This window comes from Saccostrea echinata, unplaced genomic scaffold, assembly GCF_033153115.1.
Source record: "Saccostrea echinata isolate AGI-Se365-2 ecotype Australia unplaced genomic scaffold, CSIRO_AGI_Sech_v1 ptg000033l, whole genome shotgun sequence".
Classification (NCBI taxonomy): Eukaryota; Metazoa; Mollusca; class Bivalvia; order Ostreida; family Ostreidae; genus Saccostrea; species Saccostrea echinata.
The window spans coordinates 17,819,877-17,847,313 of record NW_026889782.1 but is presented as its reverse complement, the minus strand read 5'-3'; the positions used below and the strand labels follow the sequence as shown (position 1 = coordinate 17,847,313).

Here is a 27,437-nt window from a genome sequence, read left to right as displayed (position 1 = left end):
ATAACAAAATAAGCAGTGATCGATCTCCAAAAAAATCTATAAACACTACAAATCTGTGAACAGGGCAAGGTACACGGAGCCCTGGAAATTCCAGAGGTGGGATAAGGTGCCAAGTTGGAGCAAACATCCTACACACCCGCCGTGAGCCCTACGTATTGATCAGGTAAACGGAACATTTCATAGTCGAATACGGTATACAACTGGTATGAAACATATTAGCCAAAATACGATCCAATGATAGGTTATACTTGTAATAAGGTCATTTTAACGACCATAGAATTTACGAGATGCTGACTTTAAACGAGGTTGGTGAAATCCCTGAAACATCAACATATCTTTCAGTAGTCTGCCTCGGTTTAAAAATTGATCATACTCGGAGCGTGATCTTCAGTATCGAATAAGTTGGGATACATAAACACTATATGCAGGTGATATCGGAATATTCCTATATAAATAAGGAAAGTTAACGATGGAAAATCGGAAGTCATCTTGTTTGTCATACCTATTACATGTAGTTGTTGTTTGGCCTTATCGTCATAGTCGGTAAAGCATCCAAATATGAAACAGATGTGGCTGAATCTGTTGTGCCTGTTATTTCATGTTCACTGGGATATATCAAGTTGACATATGAATTGAAGTTGCCATTGTTCATGGATAGTGCGTCGTCGATCGATCTAAATATCGAGTTAAAGGCCGCAGGAAGTGTTTTCATCTTCTCATGTAGATAGTTTTGAATATATTTTCCTTCCTAGGAATGTGAAAACAAGTCGGCTAATCAAGGAGCACTCTTAGTGTCCGTCGTTTTCCCAGCAGTTTGTTAGAAGATCTGGTCTCCGAAGACTACATAAATGCTGTCAATGAGGAACTCCAGCGTCCTTATAATATTTTCCTCAGAGTACATGTGTGTAGCAACTGCTTCTTCAATCAAAATGGAACTCGGAAATTATTAATCAGCTAAATCACTTTAATAAGAAGAGACCCATGTGCCTCAACACTCATCAGAGTAACTGTGGCCCTCTCTGTTCATCAGCAGATTCTTTTTCCTATAAACATGTATTTGATTACCCAGTGTATCTCCACCTTCCCCCGGGGGTCAAGCTTTGAACAAATTCGAATCTACACTATCTGATGATGTGTTTTTTTTTCGATAAAAGGGGGGCAGGGTGGGGCCACAATGGACGATCAAAGTATTACATAGGAGTATATATGAAAAAATCTTTTAAAATCTTCTTCTTAAGAACAGCAAAGCCATGATTGGTCATATTTTTTAGATGTATAACGATACAGCAATACATCGATCGTATTGATCGCAAAGTCTTATGATACGCGTATCGTATCTCCATGTATGTATCGTGATACAGTACAAGATAATTTTCATGGTTTTGTTTTAAACTTCTACGTACAACCTAACATACCTTTATATTTAAAATGGCTGAAAAAAGGTAGCCAAAAAACCACAATGTCAAGACTATAAATCTACCTTTTATTAACTTTGATCAGGGGTATCAAGATATTCTTTTCACATTTTCTATAACAGTGGAGGTTAGCAAAGAAAACAAGAAGTCTGTGAGCCAATGCTCACTAGTAATACCCCCGCTTTGATGTGAATATACACTCTGATGTGAATGTACAAAAGTTCAGTTACGGACAGACACAGGGATAAACAGGAAGTTGACATCGGATTCAAACAAAAATAAATCCCACCATATGGCATGCCTAAACAAACAGTATGCTAAAATTTCATACATTTGCAATGAGAAATTGCTGAGAAAACTGCGACGAAAATTTGTTATGTATGGTACGGACAGACGCATGGATAAACAGGAAGTTGACATCAAATTCGTACAAAAATTTATCCCACCATATGGCATGCCTCAACAAAGTGTGTACTAAAATTTCAAGCCTCTGCGATGAGTAGTTGCTGAGAAAACTGTGACGAAAATTTTGTTACGGACGGACAGACAGACAAACACACAAGGGTAAAACAGTATACCCCCTCTCCTTCGGAGCGGGGGTATAAATAAGAATAGATAACGGTTAATTCAATTGTTGACAGCTGTTTCATGATACATGTATTGCATTACCGTATCGTGATATGTATCTTATCGTTATGAAGCTTGCGATACTCAGGCCTAATATTTATATGGAAGCATCCTCAGTTAGTGTAGATTTAAGTTTGTACAAATCATGACCTCCGGGGGCAAGGTTGAGCCAAAATGGACAATCTAAGTTTTACATAGGAATATATAGGGAAAATCTTCTACTCAAGAACAGCAAAGCCATGATTGGTCATATTTATATGGAAGCATACAGAGAGAGTGTAGATTAAAGTTTTATCAAATTATGACCCCCGGGAGTAGGGGCCACAATGAAAGTTTAAACTTATAGGAAAAAAAGCCACAGTAAGTCAAAGAAATATGTAAACATCCTTAGAGAAGATTCAATTTTGTTCAAATCACACCCCCACTTTCCCACCTTTTATGGGTAGGTCGGGATCACTTATGCATTTAAGCTTTTCAATACTGGACCGATTTTTGCTTTTCTCCTAACCACAGTGCTCAGGTGAGCGATGTGGCCCATGGGCCTCTTGTTACACTTGCTGGGTGTTATTTTTGCTTTCCTCTCCATCGATACTTCCTGGTGTACGATGGAAGAAGTCCCCTTACTCACACCCAAGACACGGTACAATTGAAGAAGTCCCTCAACTCACACCCAAGACACAGTACAAAAATCAAGGCAAAGGTGGGTAAGAGTATCATTTCATCTATGTCTTCGCTCTTCCGTACAGTTTATCATTGTGTTATTCTATCGACTCAGTTAATACACATGCCTAAGCACATATATGCCTGTATGTAATAATTAGTATCTTAAAACTGTAGACGTGTGCATTTTCAAAATTTCCACTTTGTTATCCATAGTTAATTATTTTATATTTCTGATTAATGAACCTTTTTTTCTGTATAGCAGATGTATATTTTACTCTTAATCTGAAAATAGATCACAGAAGAGCGATTCTAGACCTTTGGGTCTCCGTTTTTCTGTTTATTCAAAATGTTATTTCAATTTATTCAGCCATTTCAGCCCCAAAAAGGTGGTCCACTAAATACAAAGAACAAAGAGTGGTATTAATTAGCAAGTGACTTGCATAACAGAAAAAAGATCACTATAATTTCTGGAAAATAACGTCAAACAAGAAATAATCCATCCACTTCCAGTCTGATAACCGATCTTTTAAGTTTTGAAAATAAATGTTACAGATTTCATTAGCCTTTTGTTCATTTCTAGTTCTACAGAGTCCGGTCATTATGCTGCTATTCATCCAAAACCTCAGACAAGCAGTGTCCTCTGGAGTAAAACAATAAATTGGAGTTAACAATTCATTTAGTTTTAGGGACATAAATATTAAGATTGCATTTAAGATTGTGGTATTTTATACAGGTTTACATACAAATTTGAATAATGTGCATTATGATACATGTATGTCCACTGTATGGCAATGTGAAATGAATATCATTATAACCTAATGTTTTGCCGCTCAATGTTTTGATTTTTTGTTCAAATATTATACCAGTACTTCATCACTTTTGCATTTCTTTTTCATTTGAAATAGAAGAAATTCCTAACATGATCAATGAGAAATGATATATTGTTTGAATGTGCATTTTAAATGATAAAATGGTATATAGATAAAGAAAAAGGTACTTATTCAAGTAAAAAATTCACATATTTGAAAAATCTTGATCAATAGTTATCTCTCCTAAGATGACTTTGAAGCATTTGTACGGAATTGGGGGGGGGGGGGGGGGCATAAACTATACGGGATTGTCCAAGAAAAAAAACGCGTATATTTTCCATATATTGTTTGTTTCGCTTATATTATGATCGAAAGGTCGTGTGTTCGAATCATGGCCGCAACTGACCTAAGTCGATAAAACAGGTAGCAACTATTCCTTCGCCAAGCACTAGGCACTTTGCAGTGAAAGTTGCGGGTCTTTCGGTTGACATCTTAAAAATGAGGCCCCGTGTTACGGTAGGCGTTGATACGATAAAGAACCCTCACTGTTCAATGACCCTGAGTGCCGAGTAAAGGTCTAAATTTTAAGCCCTTCACTGATATATATGAGTGAAAAAATCTCGAAACTTGGTGAGCTATAGAAAGTGCAAATGTCATCCTTTGATTTCAAACATGTAAATGTAACTATGAGGATGTTATCAATCTTAAAAACTAGGGATATAAATTCGTCTGCATGGGAACTCTACTTACCATCCTTATGATATCTGACAGGTCTTTTCCGCAGTTCTAGAAGATGAATACCGATCTGCTGTCCAATGTCGTCAAACGGTGCCCTGAGTTCAGTGTCTGTTCTATAGGGGTAGATTGGTATTGTTGTGTTTGACAATTCTTCCTGTTAAAACAAGATCAGACTTTGAATTACCTTTCCTTTAAGTTCAATTGTCAGAAAACATCAAAAGTTCTGGGTAGAGATTGTATGCGTTGCAATTTTGGGTTTGTTAATGTGACCCTCTCAGGTATTAATATTTTGGTTTGGACGTCAAATCCAGTAAATGAAATGACGTGCTAAATACTGTACGATAATTCAAGCATTCAACAAGACGGTCTCGAATGTCGGTCCTGCTCAAAAATTGGTGTTGAGATAAATTTGCCTAGTTATATTATTTAATATCAAGCTTATTTATATTAACAAGTACCTAGAACTAAATATTAAAAACTTATGCGATCTCCATATAAATGGGTGTTTTGTTAAGCTTACGTGTTGTCCTAGTAAGTTGTTTAATGTCTGAATCTTACACCCTCAGAATAATTAATGAACCCGTAATAAACCCTACAGATTGGAATAAATCAAAAACACGACTAATGATTATGAAATGGTGAAACTGGGTTATCTTTACAAAACCAGCGATTGACGGAGCTCACCACGCCATCTGAAAAATCTTCAATAAATTATTACAGATTGAGCATTGTTACCTTTGTTATATTTCTTTCATGAAGTTGATAAAATTCATCTGAAAGAATTTCACCAAAATCTGTAGAAAGGTAAAGCACAACAGCGAGAAACACAGCACCTGAAATGTTTAAAGATTGATTATATATTAACCATCAAAGGATTATATTTGATAATGTTAATATTAATTAACTTTGATTATGTTTAAATCTCTGTTTAATATATAATTCGCTATTCCTGTGCAAAATAAGCTTTTATATGTTCGCCTACTGGATGTTAGGCTTGGGGAGTGCTCCATTGATTAAAGGGGGACGACCATTTGATTCTGAATAGGGGGGGGGGGGGGGGCTAGCAAATTATTATTGATTTTGATATCAGTTAAGGACAGTTTATTTTTTTACAAAGGTGATCGGAGGAAGACAATTTTTTTTTCTTCTTCACTGAAGAAAAGTGTGACTAGCTTATTTAAATTAAAGGGAACAAGAGATGTTTGTGAAACACTTATGCCCCCCCCCCATAATAATTGGACTTTTTTCTGAGTCCAAAGAGCATAACTCTATCAAAAATTGCTCGATTGTACCAAAAACAGAACTTGACCTAGATAATTTTATGGTAAATCTATATACTAAATTTTATTTCAGTATGTGCAATCTCTGCGAAGAAAATGAACAGAAACTGCAAATAAATGGAATTTTCCTAAGTCCTAGAGGCATAACTCTGATCAAATTGCTCCATCGAACCCAAAACAGAACTTGACCTAGATATTCTTATAATACATCTGTATAACAAATTTCATTTCAGTATGTGTAACCTCTGCGAGGAAAATGTACGGAAACTGCAAATAATTGGATTTTTAGGTCACCTGAGTCACTCAGGTGACCTATTGCTATCCGTTCTCGTCCGTCGGCGTGCGTCGTGCGTCGTGCGGTGTGCGTCGTGTGTTAACATTTGAACATTTTTAGCTTCTTCTCTGAAACCGCTTAACCAATTTCAACCAAATTTGGCATATAGCACTTATGGGTGAAGGGGAACAAATATTGTGAATTCCATGGTCCCTGCCCCCCTGGGGCCTGAGGGGTGGGGCTAAAACCACCAAAAATAATGCAATCTTTAAAAATCTTCTTCTTTACTCCTGGACATCAAGCAGTCAAACTGTTGGCATCATTGTAATAAGCATTGAGTCCTCTACCAAAATTGTGAAATTCATGGCCCCAGGGTCAGGGGCTCTGGTGCTAGGGTGGGGCTATATAGATCATATAGGGAAAGTGCATTATTTCTTTGAAAATCTTCTTCTCTGCTCCTGGGTATTAAATAAAGTAACTAAGTACATAGTTATGAAGAACAAGAGTGCCTCTTTCAAAATTGTGAAATTCATGGCCCCAGGATCAGGGGTTCTGGTGTTAGGGCGGGGCTCTATTGATTATATAGAGAAAATGCATTAATTCTTTGAAAATCTTCTTCTCTGCTCCTGGGTATTAAATAAATTTACTAAGTATATAGTTATGATGAGCAAGAGTGCCTCTTTCAAAATTGTGAATTTCATGGCCCCTGGGTCAGGGGTTCTGGTGTTAGGGCAGGGCTCTATTGAGTATATAGTGAAAATGTATTAATTCTTTGAAAATCTTCTTCTCTGCTCCTGGGTATTAAATAAAGTAACTTAGTACATATTTATGATGAGCAAGAGTGCCTCTTCCAAAATTGTGAATTTCATGGCCCCAGGGTCAGGGGTTCTGGTGTTAGGGCAGGGCTTTATTGATTATATACATTAGTTAAAATGCATTAATTCTTTGAAAATCTTCTTATCTGCTCCTGGGTATTAAATGAACTAATTTAGTACTTAGTTATGATGAGCAAGAGTGCCTCTTCCAAAATTGTGAATTTCATGGCCCCAGGGTCAGGGGTTCTGGTGTTAGGGCGGGGCTCTATTGATTATATAGTGAAGATGCATTAATTCTTTGAAAATCTTCTTATCTGCTCCTGGGTATTAAATGAACTAAGTTAGTACATATTTATGATGAGCAAGAGTGCCTCTTCTGAAATTATGAATTTCATGGCCCCAGGGTCAGGGATTCTGGTGTTAGGGTGGGGTTCTATTGATTATATAGTGAAAAGGCATTAATTCTTTGAAAATCTTCTTCTCTGCTCCTGGGTATTAGATAAACTAACTTAGTATATAGTTTTGATGAGCTAGAGTGCCTCTTTCAAAATTGTGAAAGCCATGGCCCCAGGATCAGGGGTTCTGGTGTTAGGGCAGGGCTCTATTGATTATATAGTAGAATTGCAATAATTTTCTCTGCTCCTGGGTATTAAGTACATAGTTATGAAGAACAAGAGTGCCTCTTTCAAAATTGTGAATTTCATGGCCCCAGGGTCAGGGGTTCTGGTGTTAGGGTGGGGCTCCATTGATTATATAGTAAAATTGCATTAATTCTTTGAAAATCTTCTCTGCTCCTGGATATTAAATAAACTAAGTACATAGTTATGATGAGCATGGCTGCCTCAGAAATTATGAATTTAATGGCCTCTGGGTAAGGGGTTCTGGTGTTAGGGCGGGGCTTTATTGATTAGATAGGGAATTGGCATGAATTCTTTCAAAATCTTGTGTGCGCCTGGGTATTTTTCAAACAAAGGAAGTGCATGGTTATGATAAGGAAGAATGCCTCATGGCCCTTGGGTCAGGGGTTCTGGTGAGGGGGAAAGAGCTCTATTGATTATATATAGTGAAAATGCATAATTTCTTTCAAAATATTCTATTACTACTACTAAATATTTCTACTACTGGTTATAAAGTAAAGAAACAAGTGTATAGTTATAATGAGAAAGGGTGCTTCTTCCAGAATTGTGAGTTCATGGCCAATGGGTCAGATGTTCTGGGTAAGGATGGGGCTTTATTTATTTAATATTATGGTGAAAATGCATTTCTTTGAAAATCTTCTATGCTTCTGGGGATGTTCAAGGCAAACAGAGTAAAAGTTTTAATATGCAAGGGTATTTTTACCAGATTTTTGAACACCTGGACCATTTAGTCAAGTGTTCTAGTCCTGGCCAGGGCTCTATTAACTTGTATTCTGCTGAGCAAAGTTATTCCCCTTTGCCATTCACCTTTGATAATTAATCAATGTAAATAATGTATTTGAAAGCTTAATAGAATAAGAGAATTATGCAAGATAATTTATTGTATAATGAAAATGTACTTTCATAGATTTAATGACTTGGAAAGTCAGATAGGCAGATAGATACTAGACCAATTATTTTGTTGATGCTAATCATACTATTTTTCTTGCTTTTGGGCAACAAAGCTTCATTTTTCAGTTTATGGATCCTCTAAATTGTTGTATTGTACTCAGGTGACCGTTAAGGCCCTTGGGCCTCTTGTTTCAAGGTCCAAGGGGCATAACTCAATCAAAAATTGTTCGATCGCACCCAAAACAGAACTCTTTTTAGATATTCTTATGATAAATGTGTATACCAAATTTCATTTCGTATGTGCAACCTCTGCGAAGAAAATGAACGGAAACTGTTGGTGGACCAACCGACAGACCGACCGACAGACAACAGCAAAGCAATATGCCCTCCCTTCTTCGAAAGGGGCATAAAAAAAGAAATTGCTAAACCCAATAACCTCATTTCATTTGTGTGTGTGTGTGTGTGTGAAAGGGGGGGGGGGGTAGCAACAGCCAAGGAAACAATATTTTCTACAAATTATGGACAAATTATTTATTTTCAGTATTTTCGAGGACGGATTATTCATTTTCCAAAATTTACGAGCCCCCTTCCCCTCAGAATCAAATCGTCATACCCTAAGAATAAGTCGTCGGTCTTGAGGCAGTAGAAAAATGTACTTGCAGTGTTCTGTCAGTCCACTGCTCCGAAGGACTTATAAGACTTAGTTAAATATCAAAAGCATCATACTCTTTTGTTTTGTTTGTTTGTTTAATGTTTAACGTCCCTCTCGAGAATTTTTCACTCGTATGGCGACGCCACCACTTGCCGTTGGAGAGCTGCAAATTTTGACCTATACTCGGCACTAAGGGCCATTGAGCAGTTAGTAATCTTTTTTGTGCCAGGACCTACTGCGACGGGACCTTGGTTTATTCGGTCTCATCTGAAGGACAGGTCTCCACGTCCAACAGTGGGATTCAAACTCGCGACGTAAGGATGAACTCCTTACTCCAAGACTCTAGAGCGTGAGATCTAATCACTGTGCCACGCGGGCGACACATACTCTTTTGCACTAAGTATAGACAGTAATATCAATTGATGTTTATCACATATTGACATTTGAAGGTGTTCCCTTATACAACGCGCAACAAATTCCTCTCAAGACAGCAAATGTCATGAAATTCTGAGAGACGTAGTACATAATCGACATGATCAACGGGTTCAAATTAATCCTATATGTATACATCATCTATTAAAGATGATACTCTGCAACATTTGCTATTCCTCAGTCAATTCCTAGTAAATTATCACTTTTAAATATCTATCGGGAAGAATGCTGGTTGATACGTCATCAGACTCTTTTTGGTTTTGATCACGTTACCTACCCGTATCAATATCGATAGATGTTTAAAAATCACACTTGTTTTTTGTGAGTCATCATGGCGTTATTGTGAGCAGCATTTTGGCATTGATAACATAAACAGGAAGTAACTTTGGTGCAGTTATCTCTAAAACACAAAAATGAAGTGAATTCTACCTGGAAATCACTCATTACTGGCAGTATATTAAATACCTCGCGAATAATTAAACTGCCATTACCTAGCAAAGATAAAATAAATTAAATGAATGATAATGTTTTTGGAATTTATTTACCTTTTTTCATCTCTCTGGATCTCGAGTAAAGGAAATTCTCCCAATCCCGAGCAGCTTCTTCTTTAATTTCATCTCCTTTCTCAGTCTTTCCAGGCAGGTAAAATAAATCTTTTTCCAGTTGTATCGGTCCGAAACCAATATAACATTTTAATACTGCATTTAGAGAGTGCATCTTCGGTAAAACAAGCACATTCAAGGATTTTCGTCGCCAACTTTCAATGCCGTAGTGATTTATTTGCAATTATTTATGACATATTGTAACGGATTTGTATGCGTGTCCTACCTTGGTTGTTTCATTTAAGTTACGGCAAAGATTGAAGCTCCTCAAAACGGCATCAAACTTCAAGATCAAGGTCGTCAGGTCAAATCATTATACAATCCGACTTGTCTTGTATAATGCACGTGTGAAAAAATATGTAAACCCTGTATTTTTTCCAGCAAAAACTATGGCCAAAGATAAAAATATTTTATTAGTAGGACAAACTTCTATGTTAAGGTCATATGAGTAAAAAAAATGATGATCTTTCTGAAAGATGTCATAGGTAAAATATGAAAGCCCTATCTTCTCGCATTCAAAAGCAGTGGCAAACAAAAAAATGAAAAAGACTGAAGGTAAAACTCTAAAGTCAAAGTCACGACGTCAAAAACAAGAATGTATTCGGAAAGGTCTTGAAAGATTGATGCACATGTCAAATATTAATGCCCTATCTTCTCTTCTTAAAAAGTAATGGGCAATAACAATTCTTTGAAAATTAGGTGAAACTTGAAGGTCAAGGTCAGTGAGTCAAATAGCAGATTCTGAACACTCTTGTCACAGGTAAAATACTTGTCAAATATGAACGCCATATTTTCTCTCATTCAAAAGTTATCGCCATTGAATGTTATTATTAGGTCTTTCCACCTTTCTGTGGAAAGACCTATTGAAATTGTTCTGTTTATTATTATTATTATTATTATTTTTCTTCCGCTGATTTTTTGTTTTAAGGTTTATCGAAAAGATTTTTTGTTCATCGTGAAAGTCATAAAAAGTTATGAACAAATTTGACCCAACGCATATAACCTATGACCCCTTTCACAGTTATTGCCCCTTTCGCTAGAAACCTTGTTATCGCTACTCCTCCGAAACCGTAAACCGTAGAGGTAGGAAATCTTCACCAATGTCTTCAACTAACTGAGTACTCTCTCCAATCTATTCAATGAGAAAGTATCCGTCAACCCCTTTTATGAGTTATTGCCCCTGAAAGTTTTTGATGTTTACAAATAATTAAAAATTTCCAAAACGATAAGTCGTAGAGATATGGGACCAACTGCATAAGATTTATTGACCTTTGACCTTAAAAAATATGCAAAGGTCAAAGGTCAAGGTCATTCAAAATATGAGAAATTAAGCTCTTTTTATATCTCTTTTGTCTTTAAATATATACTAAACATCTTTGCATCATTAATATGTCCTCTTGAAACTATTTCAAAGATTTCATTCTTGTCCCCTAAGATTTACCCCTTTAAAAGTTATTGCCCCTTTTACTGAAAACATTGTTATCGCTACTCCTCCGAAACCGTAAACCGTAGAGGCACAAAACCTTTACTAATGTCTTCAGGGTCTTTAGACACAACTCCAATCAAATCAGTGCGAAAGTATCCGATGACCCCTTATATGAGTTATTGCCCTTTAACGTTTTTGCGCTTACTATTAAACCTTATAACTTTAAAATTAAAAGTCGTAGAAGGATGGGGTCAAGTGCAATGTGACCCTTGACCTTTGACCTTGAATATTTGATCAAGGTCAAAGGTCAAGGTCATTTCATTTTTTTTTAAATTTTTTATTTTTTCTATCTTACAAGTCATTTATGGATTCTTTTTGTATAAAAATTATCTTTAAAGAGTAAAATATGAAAAATATATGAAATTCAAAGAAGGTGGAAAGACCTCTAATTGTTCGAGAACAATTAGTCTACTAGTTTTGTTAAATTTAGGTCAAACTTCAAGATCAACGGGTCAAAAATTATAGCATGTCTGGAAACGTCTTGTCACAGGTAATACACATGTCAGATATGAATGCTGTATCTTAATTCTCTCATTCAAAAGTAGTGACCAATGTTAATTTATTGGGAAGAGTATGTCAACGTCACGGGGTCAAAAATCATAGTTTCTTAAGGAAAAATGTACATGCCATAGTATATTAAAAAAGGTATTGTAACGGGTAATGTACATGTGAAATAAGAAAGCTCTATCCTTTCCCATTCAAAAGTTATGACCAAGATTAAAGTTTTTAGTGAAATTGGCAGATACATGAGATTTAATGTCCCCTCGCGGAGGACAATTACAGAGAAGTGAATACAACCAGTGTATGTGATAGTAATCACTCACTTATGCTGATATATCTGCTGGTTGCCTTTAGTTATGGGTTTGAAGGGGAAAAAATTTAAGTGTTAAAAGTGTTTGGACAAATTAAGTCATTGACAAAAAAATAACGAGTATCTAACTCTTATTTCTGGGATAGATATATTTCGACACCTTTTTTGAAATCACGTACATTATGTGCATAAAATTGAAATGGTATACAAATTATAGTGAAAGCGATGGTTGTTCGATAAATTCGTACACGATCGCGATATATTTATTGTTTATAGGAATTCTTATGGCCAATGTATAGATATTTGAAAACAGATAATATGTTTGAAAAATCTAAGTAAAGTATCATTGAATTTTGTTGTGCATTTTTGCAGCCCAGTAAGTAATATGCAATTCTTTAAAAGTTTAATAGTCAAAATGATAGGCAATAGTTTTCATTATGACGCTATATACATTGCTATTTTTTAATTATATTCAAGGAAGAAACGATGTCAAAATTTTATGTCTTTCGGACACTTAGTTATAAACATCCTCACAATGTCAAGGTTTTGTGATTTCGGAACTCCACACAAACCCTTGTCATAAGTCGCTATTTAAAAGTTGGGTTTGTGGTTACACATGACGTAATGGGTAATTATAACTAACCACTGAGAATATATATTTTTTTCAAATCCGTCGTTTTCAAATGGCCCAACTCCAGAGCATATCTTTTTCGATTGTTAGGAGGACGATCTTCCAAAAACTAATCCCCAATGTTTCATTTAATGTAATTAGTCACAAATCCTACAATATCGACACTTTCCATTTGAAAGACGAGTCATATTTGTTTACAAAACTTACCTACAATAAAAGCTGTTTTCTGATTGGTTCCAGTCCTAGACCAGGAACAAATGAAATAGTAGTTTTCTAGCCCTACTTTTAAATAGCGACTTGTGTCAAGGGTTTGTGTGGAGTTCCGAAATCACAAAACCTTGACATTGTGAGGATGAGTTATAAAGAGACATGTGATTTTGAAAAACGTATATAAATAACTAAACGAATATTCACGTTTCAACAGACTATCTGGAAGAACGCGCTGCTATCAAATTCTGTTTTTCAAGCTTGAAAAGACAATATAAGAGACTCAGATAATGGACCCTGCTGGAGACCGACATGTTTCAGGGGTGGTAGTTTACAAGTATCGTAAACTATAAACAGTAGGAAGAGAATTCATATGATGAAAAACTGGGAAGACTTGAGGAAATTGAAACTTCCGGTATTGACGTTGTACGCGACGCAGTAAATGACGTTGGAAGAATAAAAGTAAGAAACATAGCAAAGCTAGAAATTGCTTATTCGATTATTACAACGTATCTAAGTATGAAAAGAGTATGCGCTATCAACACTGACTCTAGATAAAAGTTGGTTTTACTCTGTTTACCAATTCAGGCTCCAGGATTATGAAGGGGGCTTAGACTTGAGCACAGGCCTTTGGATCGCTGAAATCCGACTTTAAAAAATCGGGCTGTATATAAAAAAATAAAGGTATGGAACTCCTTACATAGTGTACCCACTTTCGCTAATAATATATACTTTTAAATCGAATGTTCTAAAGTTTAACTTTCTATTAAAATCTATTCATATATAATCAATCTACATTACTATCAAAGTTTATTTCCGAAATCCCATGTTCTTCCCGAGGTATGGTGAAATCAATTCCAAAATTGACCTACTTTTTTTTTATTCGATATTAGCTTGGGCCCTGGTTATTCACATGTATGCAGACGGTGCTTGAACTGCAGCGTACAGCTGCATAGTGTTTGCACAATCTTTCAAAATTTTAAAGTTGATGTTTTACTCCAGATCTAAGGTTAAGTCAGTAATAATACCTTTCGCGAAAAAAAATTTAGAAAATGTTTGCTTCAACAACTTCACAGCCATGCTGTTTATTTTAAATGTAACAAGATGTGTTTGTGAAACACTGCGCCCCCGATGGTAACACAATTCTGGAGTGGGACGTAGACTACAGTGCAATAGTTATGGCCAATGTTAAGTTTCTCAAATGTAGGTCAAAGGTGACAGTTGAGGTCACATGGTCAAAAAATTCTGTACCAAAAGAAAGGAATTGTCATAATGAACACTCATGTCAAATATTAAAGCCTTATCCTTGACAGCGCAATAGTTATGGGCTAGGTTAAAGTTTACAACAGACAGACAGACAAACAAACAGACAGACAGGACAAAAACAATATACCCCCGAGATCTCTGGATCCGGGGGCATAAAAAGAACAACGATTGAACGAAATTTTCCCGGAATGTATAATATTCCTTTTGATTTTAAAAAAAATTATACCGCTTTAAAGTTGGTGGTAACTTAGTAAAACCATATGATCAAGTCAGATAAAATTTTGTAGAGACTGGGTGCTAATAAACAAATCTTCAGAGAGTTTAGAATAAATTCCGGGAAGAATTCGTCCCGTCGTTCCCGCTTTACAATTAGTGTAACTATCCAGAGGCCCAAGCTAATGTCGGGTAAAAAAATTAGGTCAATTTTGGAATATGATTTCAGCATATCTCGGGAAGTATACGTGTAACCGGAAGTAGAACTCTTAAATGAATAGATTAACAAAGTTACTAGCCAACTTGGCTTAAAGCAGTAAACTATCTCTAGTTATGTCTGTCAACCCAGGTAAGTGGATATCTGAACTATGATCAACGCTAAATGAAAACACAGTTGTAAGTGTTATAAATCTAATAAAGGTGAGAATTAAACTTTGCAAATGATAACAAATACTGAATAATAGTCAAAATTTAACCAAGAATAAAGGGAGGAATGTGGAAAACCTATGAAAATAATTAATGTCCCTACTGAGCTTCCATACTTATGAAAAAGGTCAAAAATCCTATTAAAAATGCTATAAATGTCAATGAGTTTGAAAAATGTAAGGGAAATGAGCTACATTAGCCAATATGAACTCTACTAATCAACACTCTAGAGTTGAATTTAAAATAATAATGCTAAATCTGGACTCTAAAAATATCTAACCCAGAAAATAATTAAACAACACCAAAAATAAATTATAAATAGTGAAAAGTGGTTCTAGGAATTAGACCTTTATCTACAAATCCTTCAACCAGGCTGGACTTGGAAAAAGGAAAATAATTTTTTTCTATTAAACCTTCATCCTAACTTTTTGCTAACAAAAACTTCGAACTTGTGAAAAACGTGAAACTAAAGGTAGCTTAGACCTAGAGTACTGTTAAACCATGAGGTTTTCTTAGCACTCTAAGGTACTAATCAAATAGTGCTCATAAACCATGAGGCTTTCTTAGCACAGTAAAGAGGAACTAACCATGAATTTGTGTTCCCCAACCCAAGTGAAGAAAACTACTCGAACACGGCTTTAAATACCCTAGCTAGGCCCAAAAATAAAAGCCAATAAATATCAAAGATACTACAACTTAACCAATCAGAACACAGCTACCAAAAGTACTATGGAAAGACTCCAATTATGGAGGACACTTCCTGTTTAAAAAGTAAAACGTGGAATGTCAACACATGCCCTAACTTATAAAAGACAAATAATAAATGGGTTTTACGTAAGTAACAACTGAAAACATAAGGTAAATAGAATTATCAGACTGAAATATCAGCAAATACTTCTAAAATATAATTTACGAAACGAGGGCTATGAAATAAAAGTCTTAACCACTACGTACGGAATTTCGGAAAGAACTTTTATAGAAACGTAGATTGTTTATATTTGAATAGTTATTAATAGAAAGTAAAGTTTTAGATCATTTGATTTAAAAGTATTTTATTGGCGAATGTGGGTACCCTATGTAAGGAGTTCCATACCTTTATTTTTTTTTTACATCTTATTTTTTTTAAAGCGATCTAAGGGCTTGTGACTTGAGTTAAATTTTAATCGCCTGCAAGTCTTTATTAATTGTTTATTTATTTTAAAAATTTGCTGATAGCAGTACTTTGATGATGCAGTTTCGCAAAACATTTTTATTTTGAAATGAATACTTTTACGTCATTTCAGTACAATGAAAAAGATTTTGATTAAAGATGTTTCAGATCCATGGACCTGGTCTTTCATTTTGGACATGAAATCCTTGAGATTTAAGTAAAATAAAGATTTCTTTGAAAATTTTTACTTTGCCCTTGCCAAGGCGGTGACTGGTTGATCAATTATGAACCTCCAAATAATGAGCAAACAAAGTCCAAGCCCTGCAATTTGTGGGATTTCTCCTTTTCATTTTGATTTTACGGAATTTGCTGCTTTCATAGATTTCAAAAAAAAAATGTACTGGGCACTCTTCTTGTTTTAAAAGCTTTTTTCGTGCATTTGTATGTAACCCCTTTGTGACCCATACTACATTAGGGATCGGTATTATTCGCGACATATTGTCCAGATTTAAAAAAAAAAGTTTATGTATGCCGCTCAAACGAAGCCCTTGTTCCTTCGGTTAAGAAGAAAAAAAATATATACTGAACGACACGAATCTTTTTGTTAAATGTGCATCACGCACAAATCAATAACTTGTTGAACAAGAAATCTTTAGGTTAAAATTGTCATGCATGTTTATGATAGAGGTAGATAATGTCCTTAAACTTTATATTTCTTCAGAATCAGGAGATAAATTAATAGCTAAATGAGAACATTAGGCACAAAAAATGAACAAAATGAATTTGCAGATAACAAATGTTAACATGTACACAAAGAAAAGACACCTCCTTCTTTTTGTTGTCTTTTTTTCTGTTTTTCTCTTGTAGTTCATTTTGCGTTCGCACTCTGCATTCCGTCTCGGTTCATAAAATTCGATCGTGTTTGGAAAATAAAACGTTCAGTTCACATAGTATTATAAAATAGTACATGTAAGTAAACGAATTTATTCATAGGGCAACCAGTAACCATCTCCAGATCGTATAGATTCGAGCTATACCACTTGCAGCTTTATTAGTCCCCTACTGGTGAAACCGGAAGGGACTATAGGTTTCCTCTGAGTCTGTCCGTCCGTCTGTCTGTCTGTCCCTCTGTCTGTCAGTCTGTCCCACTTGGTTTTCCGCACTTTTTTCCTAAACGCTTGCAGATATTGAGCTGATTTTTGGTATGTGAGTGTACCTTGATGAGTTACAGATCAAGTTTGCATTTCGTTCCGCTTCATTGATTTTTGACGGAATTACGGCCTTTTCAATTTTTACGGGGTTTCCGCAATTTTCTTCTTAACGCTTTCAGATATTGAGCTGATTTTTGGTATGTGACTTTAACTTCATTAGTTATAGATCAAGTTTGCATTTCTTCCCGCTTCATTGATTTCTGACGGAATTATGGCATTTTCAATTCTTAACGGGAACCAGATTACACTTGCCTGTAGAGGACTAGTATTGCGAATGCAATACTCTCAGAATGCTTGTTAATTTTGGAAAAAGGAGAAACTAGAACTGTCCAAAAGGTACGAATACCCCCGCTGGGTTTTTCAGAGAAGGTGCCAAATCACTAATACTTTATGGATCTAAAAAGTGTTCACAATTTGCTTAAACATTTAGAGTGAAAATATAATTGCTCATTATATTTTTTTTTTTGATGAATGAAACTAAGGCGCAGCCTAATAAAACATAAATACTAATAATTACATTGTTTTTTTCATTACATTGACACTCTGCAAATTGATTGTTAAAAAATCATATTTGATTATACAAAATCAAATTAATCTTGATAACTTTATAACAAATTCATTTTAAAAATAAAAGGCTGGTCATCCAGTAGCTATGTATTTTGACAGACTATAAATTAAAAATTAAGAAAGTTAGAGAACATAGATCTTTATTTCTTTCTGCCCAATTCCCAGAGATATAGATAACACCTGCTTGATCAGAGATGCTCTAACAGCTTCCCTCACTGAACTCATTATTAACTGGATGCATCTTCACTCATTAATCCCAAGAGACAAATGGATTTACGCTAACTGCTTTGTTATGCACTGTGTACAATAGAAAAGGCATATCTATGTTATTCTGTTGAAAACAAAGATTTTTTTTTCTTTTAATTTGTTACAAAGCTTTATATAATGAAAAAAAAAGAACTGTGTAATCTTGATGCGACATTTTTAATAAGGGTACTGCATGACTCTTGGATTTGTAGGGACTATCTATCAAAAACCTTTTTTTAATGCTTGAGGATTTTATTTTTAGTTTTAATGAGTAAATTTAAGCTGCAGTTCACATTTTTGTACAGATGTACCAACTGACAGTTCTAGACTGTATGTCTCAACCCTATATAAATCCAAAATGACCAAGTCAATAAAAATGAAAAAAAACCACATGTAAAATGCAGAAAAATTACCCAGTAATGATGAAAATAGCAGGTGCACACCTTCATATGATGAATAATGAGTGTACAAATTTTCAGACAAATCTATGCAATAGTCTCTAAGAACAGGTCCGGGCAAATTCATGTAATTAAAATGAATTAAACGCCTGTAAAATACAGAAAAATTATCCACTCATTATGAAATTATCAGGTGCACATCTTCATTAAGTGATTAATAAGTGTACAAATTCTCTTACAAATCCATGCAATAGTCTCCGAGAACAGGTCTGGACAAAATCTCGTCTACAGACAGACGGACATGGTGATTCCTATACCCCCCCCCCTTAAACTTCGTTTGCGTGGGGTATAATTAAAAGAGTAAAAGGAGAAAAGTTCTATACCTATCAGAATTTTCAAGAATGGGCAAATAGTTCGTCCTTGACATGTCCCGAAATCCACTATATTGATGGGACGATCAGACTACGAATAAAAACCTGACAATTTAAAGGAATACAAGACTTAAGAATATGAAGTTTGTTACTTTTGCACAGGATTTTTTAAACGGTTAACCATTTTTTTTCTTTTTTTTTGTATATTTGTTGAGAATTAAAGGTTAGTTAAATCATAATCATGTCAGGTGGTACTCACTTAAAAGTTTAAGAACAGATTCCACACCGGGTTCAAGAAGCATAGAGAAAAGATTCCAAAATAAAGGAACTTTGTCTGACATCATTTTATATTCCATGCTGTATTGCTCTCATTCAAGAATCAGATTAAGATGTGTGTTATATTTTCAAAGAATCGATTGTTTTGAAGGTATATTTAATGCATGAATGTTCAGACGTGCCAGTGCGTAATCTCAGTGAAATTATTTATTATTTCTCTCTCATTCAGTGATAAATTGTATACATTTCTGAACTTAACATACAATTTCTTGAATGTGTTTGGAATATTAATGCACAGCTGAATATATTTTCAAAGTTAATTTATACATTGACGTCTCTTGCTAATAATTCATCTGTATTATTTATTCAATGTCTCATCTTCGCTAGAAAACTGACAAGCAACAGGGGCCCCGCCCAGAGTATTTTTTATGTACGGTGGCTGCAACGTTATTGTTCACAATATGCTCATATAGAATCGTGTAACGGTTAATTGTTCGTGTAACGTGCTAGAAAGTGCGGGTAACTTGTATTATCGTTTGCGGTTATGAAACCGAGTCAATTTCTTTCTTTTTTTCATTTTTATCAGAATGTAAGTTATTAACAAATCTTCTTGTTTTAGACATTTTATACGGAAGGGAAGAAATATATATGATCAATCAGTTTGTGAAAAATACATCTCCATTCAAACAGTTTATCTGAAGATCAGAAAATGATTTGTTGTGTTATATTAATATTAATACAAGTGTCGTCTAAGCTTTTACGTTCTACTTTTTGTATATAACACCCTTGTTTATCATACCATCCCCCAAAGAAATTCAGTTAGAGGACATACTTCTCTAACAGATTCACACAAAATATCCTCAATATACATGTTTCTTTATCAATCTTTTGTGCAAGTCTAAAAAAAATTCTGTCTACTGACGTGAAGAGGGGAACATTCCGTAGTCATTTTCAATATTAAAACAAAGGCCTAACAATTGGTATGAAACACATCATCCAGAATTCCACCCAATGATAGGTTATATCTGTTTACAATAGTGAAAACAATAAGTAAGAGATCCGAGCGATTTTCGAAAAAAAGTTCGCTAGATTTTCTGGAAAATAACGTCGAACACGAAGTAATCCATCCATTTCCAGTCGGATAATCGATCCTTTAAGTTTTGAAAATAAATGTTACTGATTTCATTAGCCTCCTCATCATTTCTGGTTCTACAGAGTCCGGCCATTATGCTGCTATTCATCCAACTCCTAAGACAATCAACGTCCTCTGGAATAAAGCAATAAATTGGAGTTAACATTTTTTTATCATTAGATTAAAGTAATTAATAAAGGTTTGGATACAGAGGACAAGTGCACTTAAGCAATGCTTAATGGTCCCTTTTTCAGTGCCGTTTTACTTTAGAATATATTGTCAAATTGTTCTTTTTTTTGTAATAGGTAAACACAAGTGGATATTTCTAATTAAAATCACGTTCAAACATCACCTAAAGCCGCATGGATTTGAAACAAATGAATATTTTTAAATGCCTGTAGATACCCCAAATCCGGAAAAGTCGTACCGAACCTATTTTGAGTTTCGTTTATTTAAATCAAGGGGAGGAGACATTTAAACCGGATGGTGGATCATTGACGGGCGCGTTTTCCGAATGATAATCTTGCGCTATTTTACACTGTACCTGAGAAAAAAAATCAAATGAAGTTGTATAGATGCCTGTACATGTAGCCATATTGAACAAACTAAGAAATTTGCACGCTTGCATTTGAAATAATACAATAAAGTATTAACATTAATTCCTTTAAATTTTAAAATGAAAAAAAGTGTATTTAGGTGGCTTTCATTACCGGTACCATTGTCTTGCATGAAAGTTAAAAATATTTGACGCTTTCATGCATGATATTTTAACGACACTAAACTCTCCTAACCCTCCCGTGTTCATAAAACCAAATGCATACAAACTTCTCTCTGCGGCACGACTTCGATATAATGATACATTATATAGGAAAAACATTGAACTTTTCATACATTTTTAATATTTTAAGTACAAGCCTAATCTTGTACAAATTTCCTATTTTCACACAAGATTTTTAAATGTATAATGCGTTTTTTGTCATTCGCACAACTTTGTACAACGTTAGGCTGACAGTAAACAAAAGCTTTGAAATGAATGACTGTCCTCGATTTACTATAGAAAAACATGAATGTCGACTGACCCCTACCACATTGTATGGCTTTGCTCTTTGTGTATTCATGAATTTCACCGATAAAATTTGTTGAACCTTATGATTTCAATAGCAATTAATGATCTGAAATGAAAAATTATGCTTAATTTGATTCTTCTTTTTTACACATTTTACCGGGGCTCATAAGTGCACTCGTTCTTTCAATAGTGTACCTGTGAATTCACTTGTGAAAAATGTGTGCAGAGTATCATTATAAAAAAACTATTTAAGGAAAAAAACTTCGATCAATTCTCTCTCTCTCTCTCCTCAGATGACAAGCATTCGCAATATTTTTTTTTCAGGGCTGGGGGGGGGGGTGTCTTAAAGTAGTAGTAATTCTTCCAAAGTCCTTCTAGAAAATATCTTTTCTTTCAACCAATTTATAAGTATAGGTTTGCAATTCAGTATTACATTGCATGTAGAAGCATCGCATATCGTTTTAATATTATTTTCAGCTTTATGATTTTCCTTTTAAAAACACAGTGTATTAAACAGCAAGTGAACGTGTCATGGTTTGACTTCAAACATACGTTATGTAACCCTGGGGATCATTTTCTTTTACAGAAGCAAAGGGTTTTGATTAGCCCGCACATATCTCTACCTACCGTCTTTGTAAAACTTGACAGGTCTTTTCCGCAGTTCTAGAAGTTGAATACCAATCTGCTGGCCAATGTCGTCAAATGGTGCCCTGAGTTCAGTCTCTGTTCTGTAGGGGTAGATTGGTATTGTGGTGTTTGACAACTCTTCCTGCAATAACAAATTCAGACTTTGTATTGTCTTTCAGTTGTCAGAAAACGTCAAAAGTTCAGACTTTATATTGTCTTTCAATTGTCAGAAAACGTCAAAAGTTCAGACTTTGTATTGTCTTTCAATAGTCATAAAATGTCAAAAGTTCAAGGTTGAGGTAATATGTGGGTGAATTAAAAAAAAAAAGACCACCAAACTGAATTTTTTTTGGAAAAATTCAACTACTTCTAACATATTTTTCACTTATATCATCATATTGCACATGCATTCTAGTTTAAAATCCTGAAGTGGCAATAGAATAGACAATTGGATTAAAAAGTTTCAGAATTTTTATTAGTAAAATTTCTTTTGAAAAAAGAAAATATCATTACACCTTAAAAGACTTTCTAAAATACATAATCACAAGAAATTATAATTTTTTATGCTTCAAAATGGTAAAAGGGGTATAAATGATTAAATCTATGAGTATCTTCTCTTGTATGTGTGACAAAAAATGACTTTTTGATTGTCATTTTACATTATTTTTTCAATTCTGGTTTGAAAAGTTTTAATATGAAAAAAAATATGAAGCAATAAAATTGCCCAAATTTCACTTTTTTGTCCGTTCAAGCCAATTCTTTAAATCTAAGCCAAAAAAGAATTTTTATATGCGAGTTCTCTTACAAAAAATACTAGATTTTGAAGTGACCCTATGTTACATTACTGTGCTGCACTCCTGACATCTGATATGTATTTATTGTTTTAAAAATTATAACACACAATAACCCATTCTTACTTTGTAAATTAATTTGACGTTTTGATATTTTTGATTGTTTACGGCAGGTTTTTCATATTTTGAAGACCTTGACACATGATTATAGTGTAATATATATAAATTGTACATAAAACTATATGTAAATTGATGAAAACTATTCCCTGAATTGACTAGAAAATTTCTGTAATTAGACATAGTGTTTTGAACATAAAATAGTATCAAACATTTTTTTTTCAACTCATTTTTAGTAAAGATAGTTAAAAAGCATTGGTAATTATAAAGCAGTTTTGTTGCACTCCTGACTGCAGTAAAATTTAAAATTAAAACCATAGAACACAAAAATTCATAAAGTGTTGGCAACATCAAGTGGTAATGAAATTGTGCAATATTTATAGTCCAATATTTTATAATTAAAACAGATGAAAGTATTTGAAATTCGCATTTTATCTGGAATTATTCCCTATTTATGCCAAAAAACTAGCTTAAATGTATATTTAGAAGATAAAATATTTTTTATAGCATATTTTCCTTTAGAGGACAAACACAGTAACCCACCAGAAAAATTCTACTCATCATTTTTTCTTTTTTTAATTCTTATTGGATGATTTATAATTCTAATATATTTGTTGCACTCCCGACCAAAAGCATTGGGACCTTTAAAGTAGAATTGTGAAGTGAAAATTACATAATAACTTGTTCTGCTGTTTCAGTGAAGTTGAGAAGGAATTACTTGAATTTTATGACAATCTTTAGTGTGTTTATTTTTAACATTCATTTAAAAAAAATCACAAAAAATATAAAAACACATTTGAATTGGTAAAATTGAAAAAAGAAGGATTTTAATAATAAAACTGTCAATAATTTTGTATTAAATTATACAAAAAGATCATTATTAATTAATGAATACGTCTAAGCATGAATAGAAGTGTTTTCGTTACACAACTTGAATCTTTAAAAAAATGTGTTGCACTCCTGACCATAGAAATAAAGATTTGAAGCACAGACAGATCCAGTAATTAATAAATCTATCTGGTAAAAATGTTTTTGTGTCTTTCTTTTCCAAAATAAAAATCAGAAAATCATATAATGATAATAGTTTTTTATGCTTAGGAGCAAAACATCAAATGTTGCACTCCTGACATTATTGGGTATGCACATATACTTGACTCTAATTAATGCTGCTTGTGATTTATATAACATTTTTAAGTTTTAAAATGTATATCAGTTATTGTTTTACACTTAGAAAATTCTCTTTTTTCTTAAGTTTCTTTCAGAATTTTACAGTTGATGTTTTTTTGGCAACACTACATTTTTTCTGTTGCACTCATGACATGGTATAACATTTTTTTAAACATCAGCCATGACCACTACTTGATTAAACAAAAGTTACTATAGCCCACATTTAAAGCTCAATACTTTGAATATTATCAGGAAAGTCTTTATTTTCAACATGAAACATTATTATTTATTTTACAGATCTCCAAAAAATATTGAAATTTCAAAATGTCACAAAAAAGTGTTGCACTCCTGACAATTTTAGCATCATTTTTGGGCATAATTTTTTGTTAGTTGAGATATCAACGAGATATTTGGCAGGTATATAGACACTATCAAAAGACATATGCTGAGACATAGAAATCTATTTTCATTGCCTGTATTTTTAGTGTGGGTTGATAAATATGCGTTTGGTCATTTTTTTTTTAATTCACCCATGTGTCATATTATTTGGGTTTGTAATTGCCACCCTCTCTTGCTTTGATATTTTGGTTTGGACGTCAAATCTGGTGAATTAAATGGCACGCTAACTTCGAGAATTCAAGCATTCAACAAGACAGCCTCACTGTCTGTCATACCGAAATATTGCTGTTTGAGGCAAATTCGCCAGGTTAAATTATTTTTATGATATAAAGCACCTAGAACTAGATATAAACTTTTACGTTATTCATAAAAACGAGTTTAGTCATGTAATGGAGTTGTCCCTGTGTGTTATTAAATGTCCGATTCAGTGCTGTAAATCGCTCTGTATTCACGAAAACTTTATCTTCGCGTTATTACGCGAGACGGTCTGCTCGCGAAAAATTTCATTCTTCATTCTCGCGGAAATATTTGTTTGTATAGATTATTTACAACAGTACCGAATTCGTGAAAAATTTGTCTCGCTTATAAGTACCAAATACATATCTCGCGAAAATAAGGTATCGCAAAAATTTGGTGACCTACAGTAATTAAACCAGCAGATGTGGAAAGAAAATCTAGAACACAGAAGTAATTATTCCGAAATGGTGAAACTGAACGATGTTCGACACAACAGTTATTTTTGTCACCGATATTGATGCAGCACACTTTGCACGCAATTGAATAATCATCAAGTAATAATTACAGAAGCATTGATACCTTTGTTATGATATTTCTTTCATAAAGTTGATAGAATTCATCACACAGAATTTCATATAAGTCTCTAGAATAGTAGAGCACAACAACAAGAAACACAGCACCTGAAATGTTTAAAGACTGATTATGTATTAACCATCAAACAAATTAACTTTAATTATATGTTATTAATTACCTTTGATGGACTGCAATATTCCTGTCAAAGTCAGCTTTTATAATTCAGAACTGAATATTCACCTATCGGATGCTGTGCTTGAGGACTGCTTCATTGAATTGAAGGACGACCATTTGATTCGGGAGGCGGGAGTGTTGGGAAATTATTGAATACATTCATGTCAATGAAGGAAAGATTATTGCCATGATGATGAGGGACAAATGAGTTACACTAAATGGGGGGGGGGGGGGGGTTAGGGTAGCACCAGCCAAGAACAGAATATTTTCTTTACCGTTGAGGACAAACTAAATTTTTCCAGAATTATCGAGGGCAGATTATTTATTTCAAAAGCTGCCAGCCCCATTCCTACACATCCCCTTCAGAATTAAATGGTCGTGCCTTAAGAATGAGAGGGATAGTTTAAATGTACTTTTAGTATTTTGTCAGTCCAGAGCTCCGAAGGACTGACTTCGTAAAATATTATCAGCATTACACTTTTTTTTTTCAGAATTTTATGCACTAAATATAGACAGTAATAACTTTTGATGTGTTTTACATATAGATATTTGAAGAGGTTTACCTTATACAATGTACAACCAGTTTGTCTCATGATGGCATGTATCCTGATATTCAGATTGACGTCAGAAATAGTCGACATGATGATCGAATTCAATTTTAGCCTTTATAAATATTATCTACTTAAGGCGATACCTTGCAATATCTGCTGTAAGTCAGTCCAAAATTCATCTGGGGTAGTAACTAGTAAGTTATTATTTTGTCTATGAGGAGATATTAAATCGTTAGGCTTTATTGGTTTTGATCACGTGACCTACTCGTTACAATATCCGATATATGTTGTTTCCTATGGTTCATCATGTTTATATTGTATATGAAAGGAGCAGCATTTCGGCTTTGATAACGCTTTGATAACGTAAACAGGGAGTACAATGTAACTATAAATTTCACGCATATGCAACGTACCTTATACCTTGTATCTTAATTTTACAATAGTTTCCTATTGTTGGTCACCTTTTATTCGAAGAATATTATTTTGGGGCAATTATCTTTGAAACACAAAATACTTGGAAATCACTCATTACTGGCAGTTTGTTAGATATCTCAAAAATAGATGAATTGTTTTTACCTAGCAAAAATAATATTACACAAATTATAATGTTTGGCATTTGGTCACCTTTTTTCATCTCTCTGGATCTCAAGGAAAGAAAATTCTCCCAATCCTGAGCAGCTTTTTCTTCAATTTTTTCCTCTTTATCGGTGTTGCTAGGTAGGTAAACTAACTGCTTTTCAACACGCATAGGCCTGAAAAATATTTTTTTCAATACTTCAGCATTTAAGAGAGTGCATCTTCGATTATTTCCTATGTAGCTTGTAACACGAATTTTGATGTGTTAGAAAGCCGGATATAGATTCCCGGCTTGAAGCGGTGATAATTATAACTTTACGTCAAAATGCATATTTCTCAATGACAAGAGGCAAGCAGCATGATGTTGAAGCACGTAGTAAATCTTCTCGATAGTTTGAAACACTATTGATTGAACTATTTATACGAAGAATATAATTGGTTTCCATAGGAAATAAATTCGTTATCCAGGACCAATCAAAGGTGTATGGGGATTTATTCCGGGTTGTATTCCATACATCTTATGGCCTCAGAGTGTATGGAATAAAACCTGGAGAAATCCCAGTATATCCTTGATTGAACTGGATATCAAATAATACAATACAATGGAATAAAACCTGGAGAAAATAATACATTACACGAAACTGAATCCAACTTGAGTCTGTGATTAGTAATCATTTATGTATAACAATGTTGGTTGTCTCTTTTTATAGATTGAAAGGGGAAAAATACATTTTTCTTAAATCTTCAAAGTGTACGAGTAAAATAGGTCATTAGCCAAAAAAAGAAAACAAACAAACAAAACAAAAACAAAAAAAAAAAAAAAATAATGAAAATAAAATATAATGAATACCTGACATTTTTGTTTCTGAGATCGGATATATGTTAACGCTTCTTTAAAAATCACGTAAATTATTGCATAAAAATGAAATGGT

The 27,437-nt window shown here is 34.0% G+C and overlaps 1 protein-coding gene across 2 annotated transcripts in view; it reads right to left on the bottom strand.

Annotated features, from left to right (window-relative positions):
- Positions 1–3,012: 3,012 nt before the first annotated feature.
- The window catches only part of LOC133199033 (uncharacterized), a 47,817-nt gene continuing 23,392 nt past the window's right edge, over positions 3,013–27,437 (bottom strand). The window contains exons 5-8 of one of the 2 annotated variants that reach the window (XM_061334922.1): positions 26,554–26,681; positions 25,211–25,311; positions 4,265–4,406; positions 3,013–3,345 (exon numbers count right to left, since the gene is read on the bottom strand). In XM_061334922.1, coding sequence (XP_061190906.1) covers positions 3,164–3,345; positions 4,265–4,406; positions 25,211–25,311; positions 26,554–26,681 — 553 coding nt within the window. In that variant the 3' untranslated portion in view covers positions 3,013–3,163. Of the gene's footprint in view, positions 3,346–4,264; positions 4,407–19,952; positions 20,363–21,920; positions 22,063–25,210; positions 25,312–26,553; positions 26,682–27,437 lie in introns of those variants that run through there. The other variant, XM_061334921.1, reaches the window with a different exon arrangement.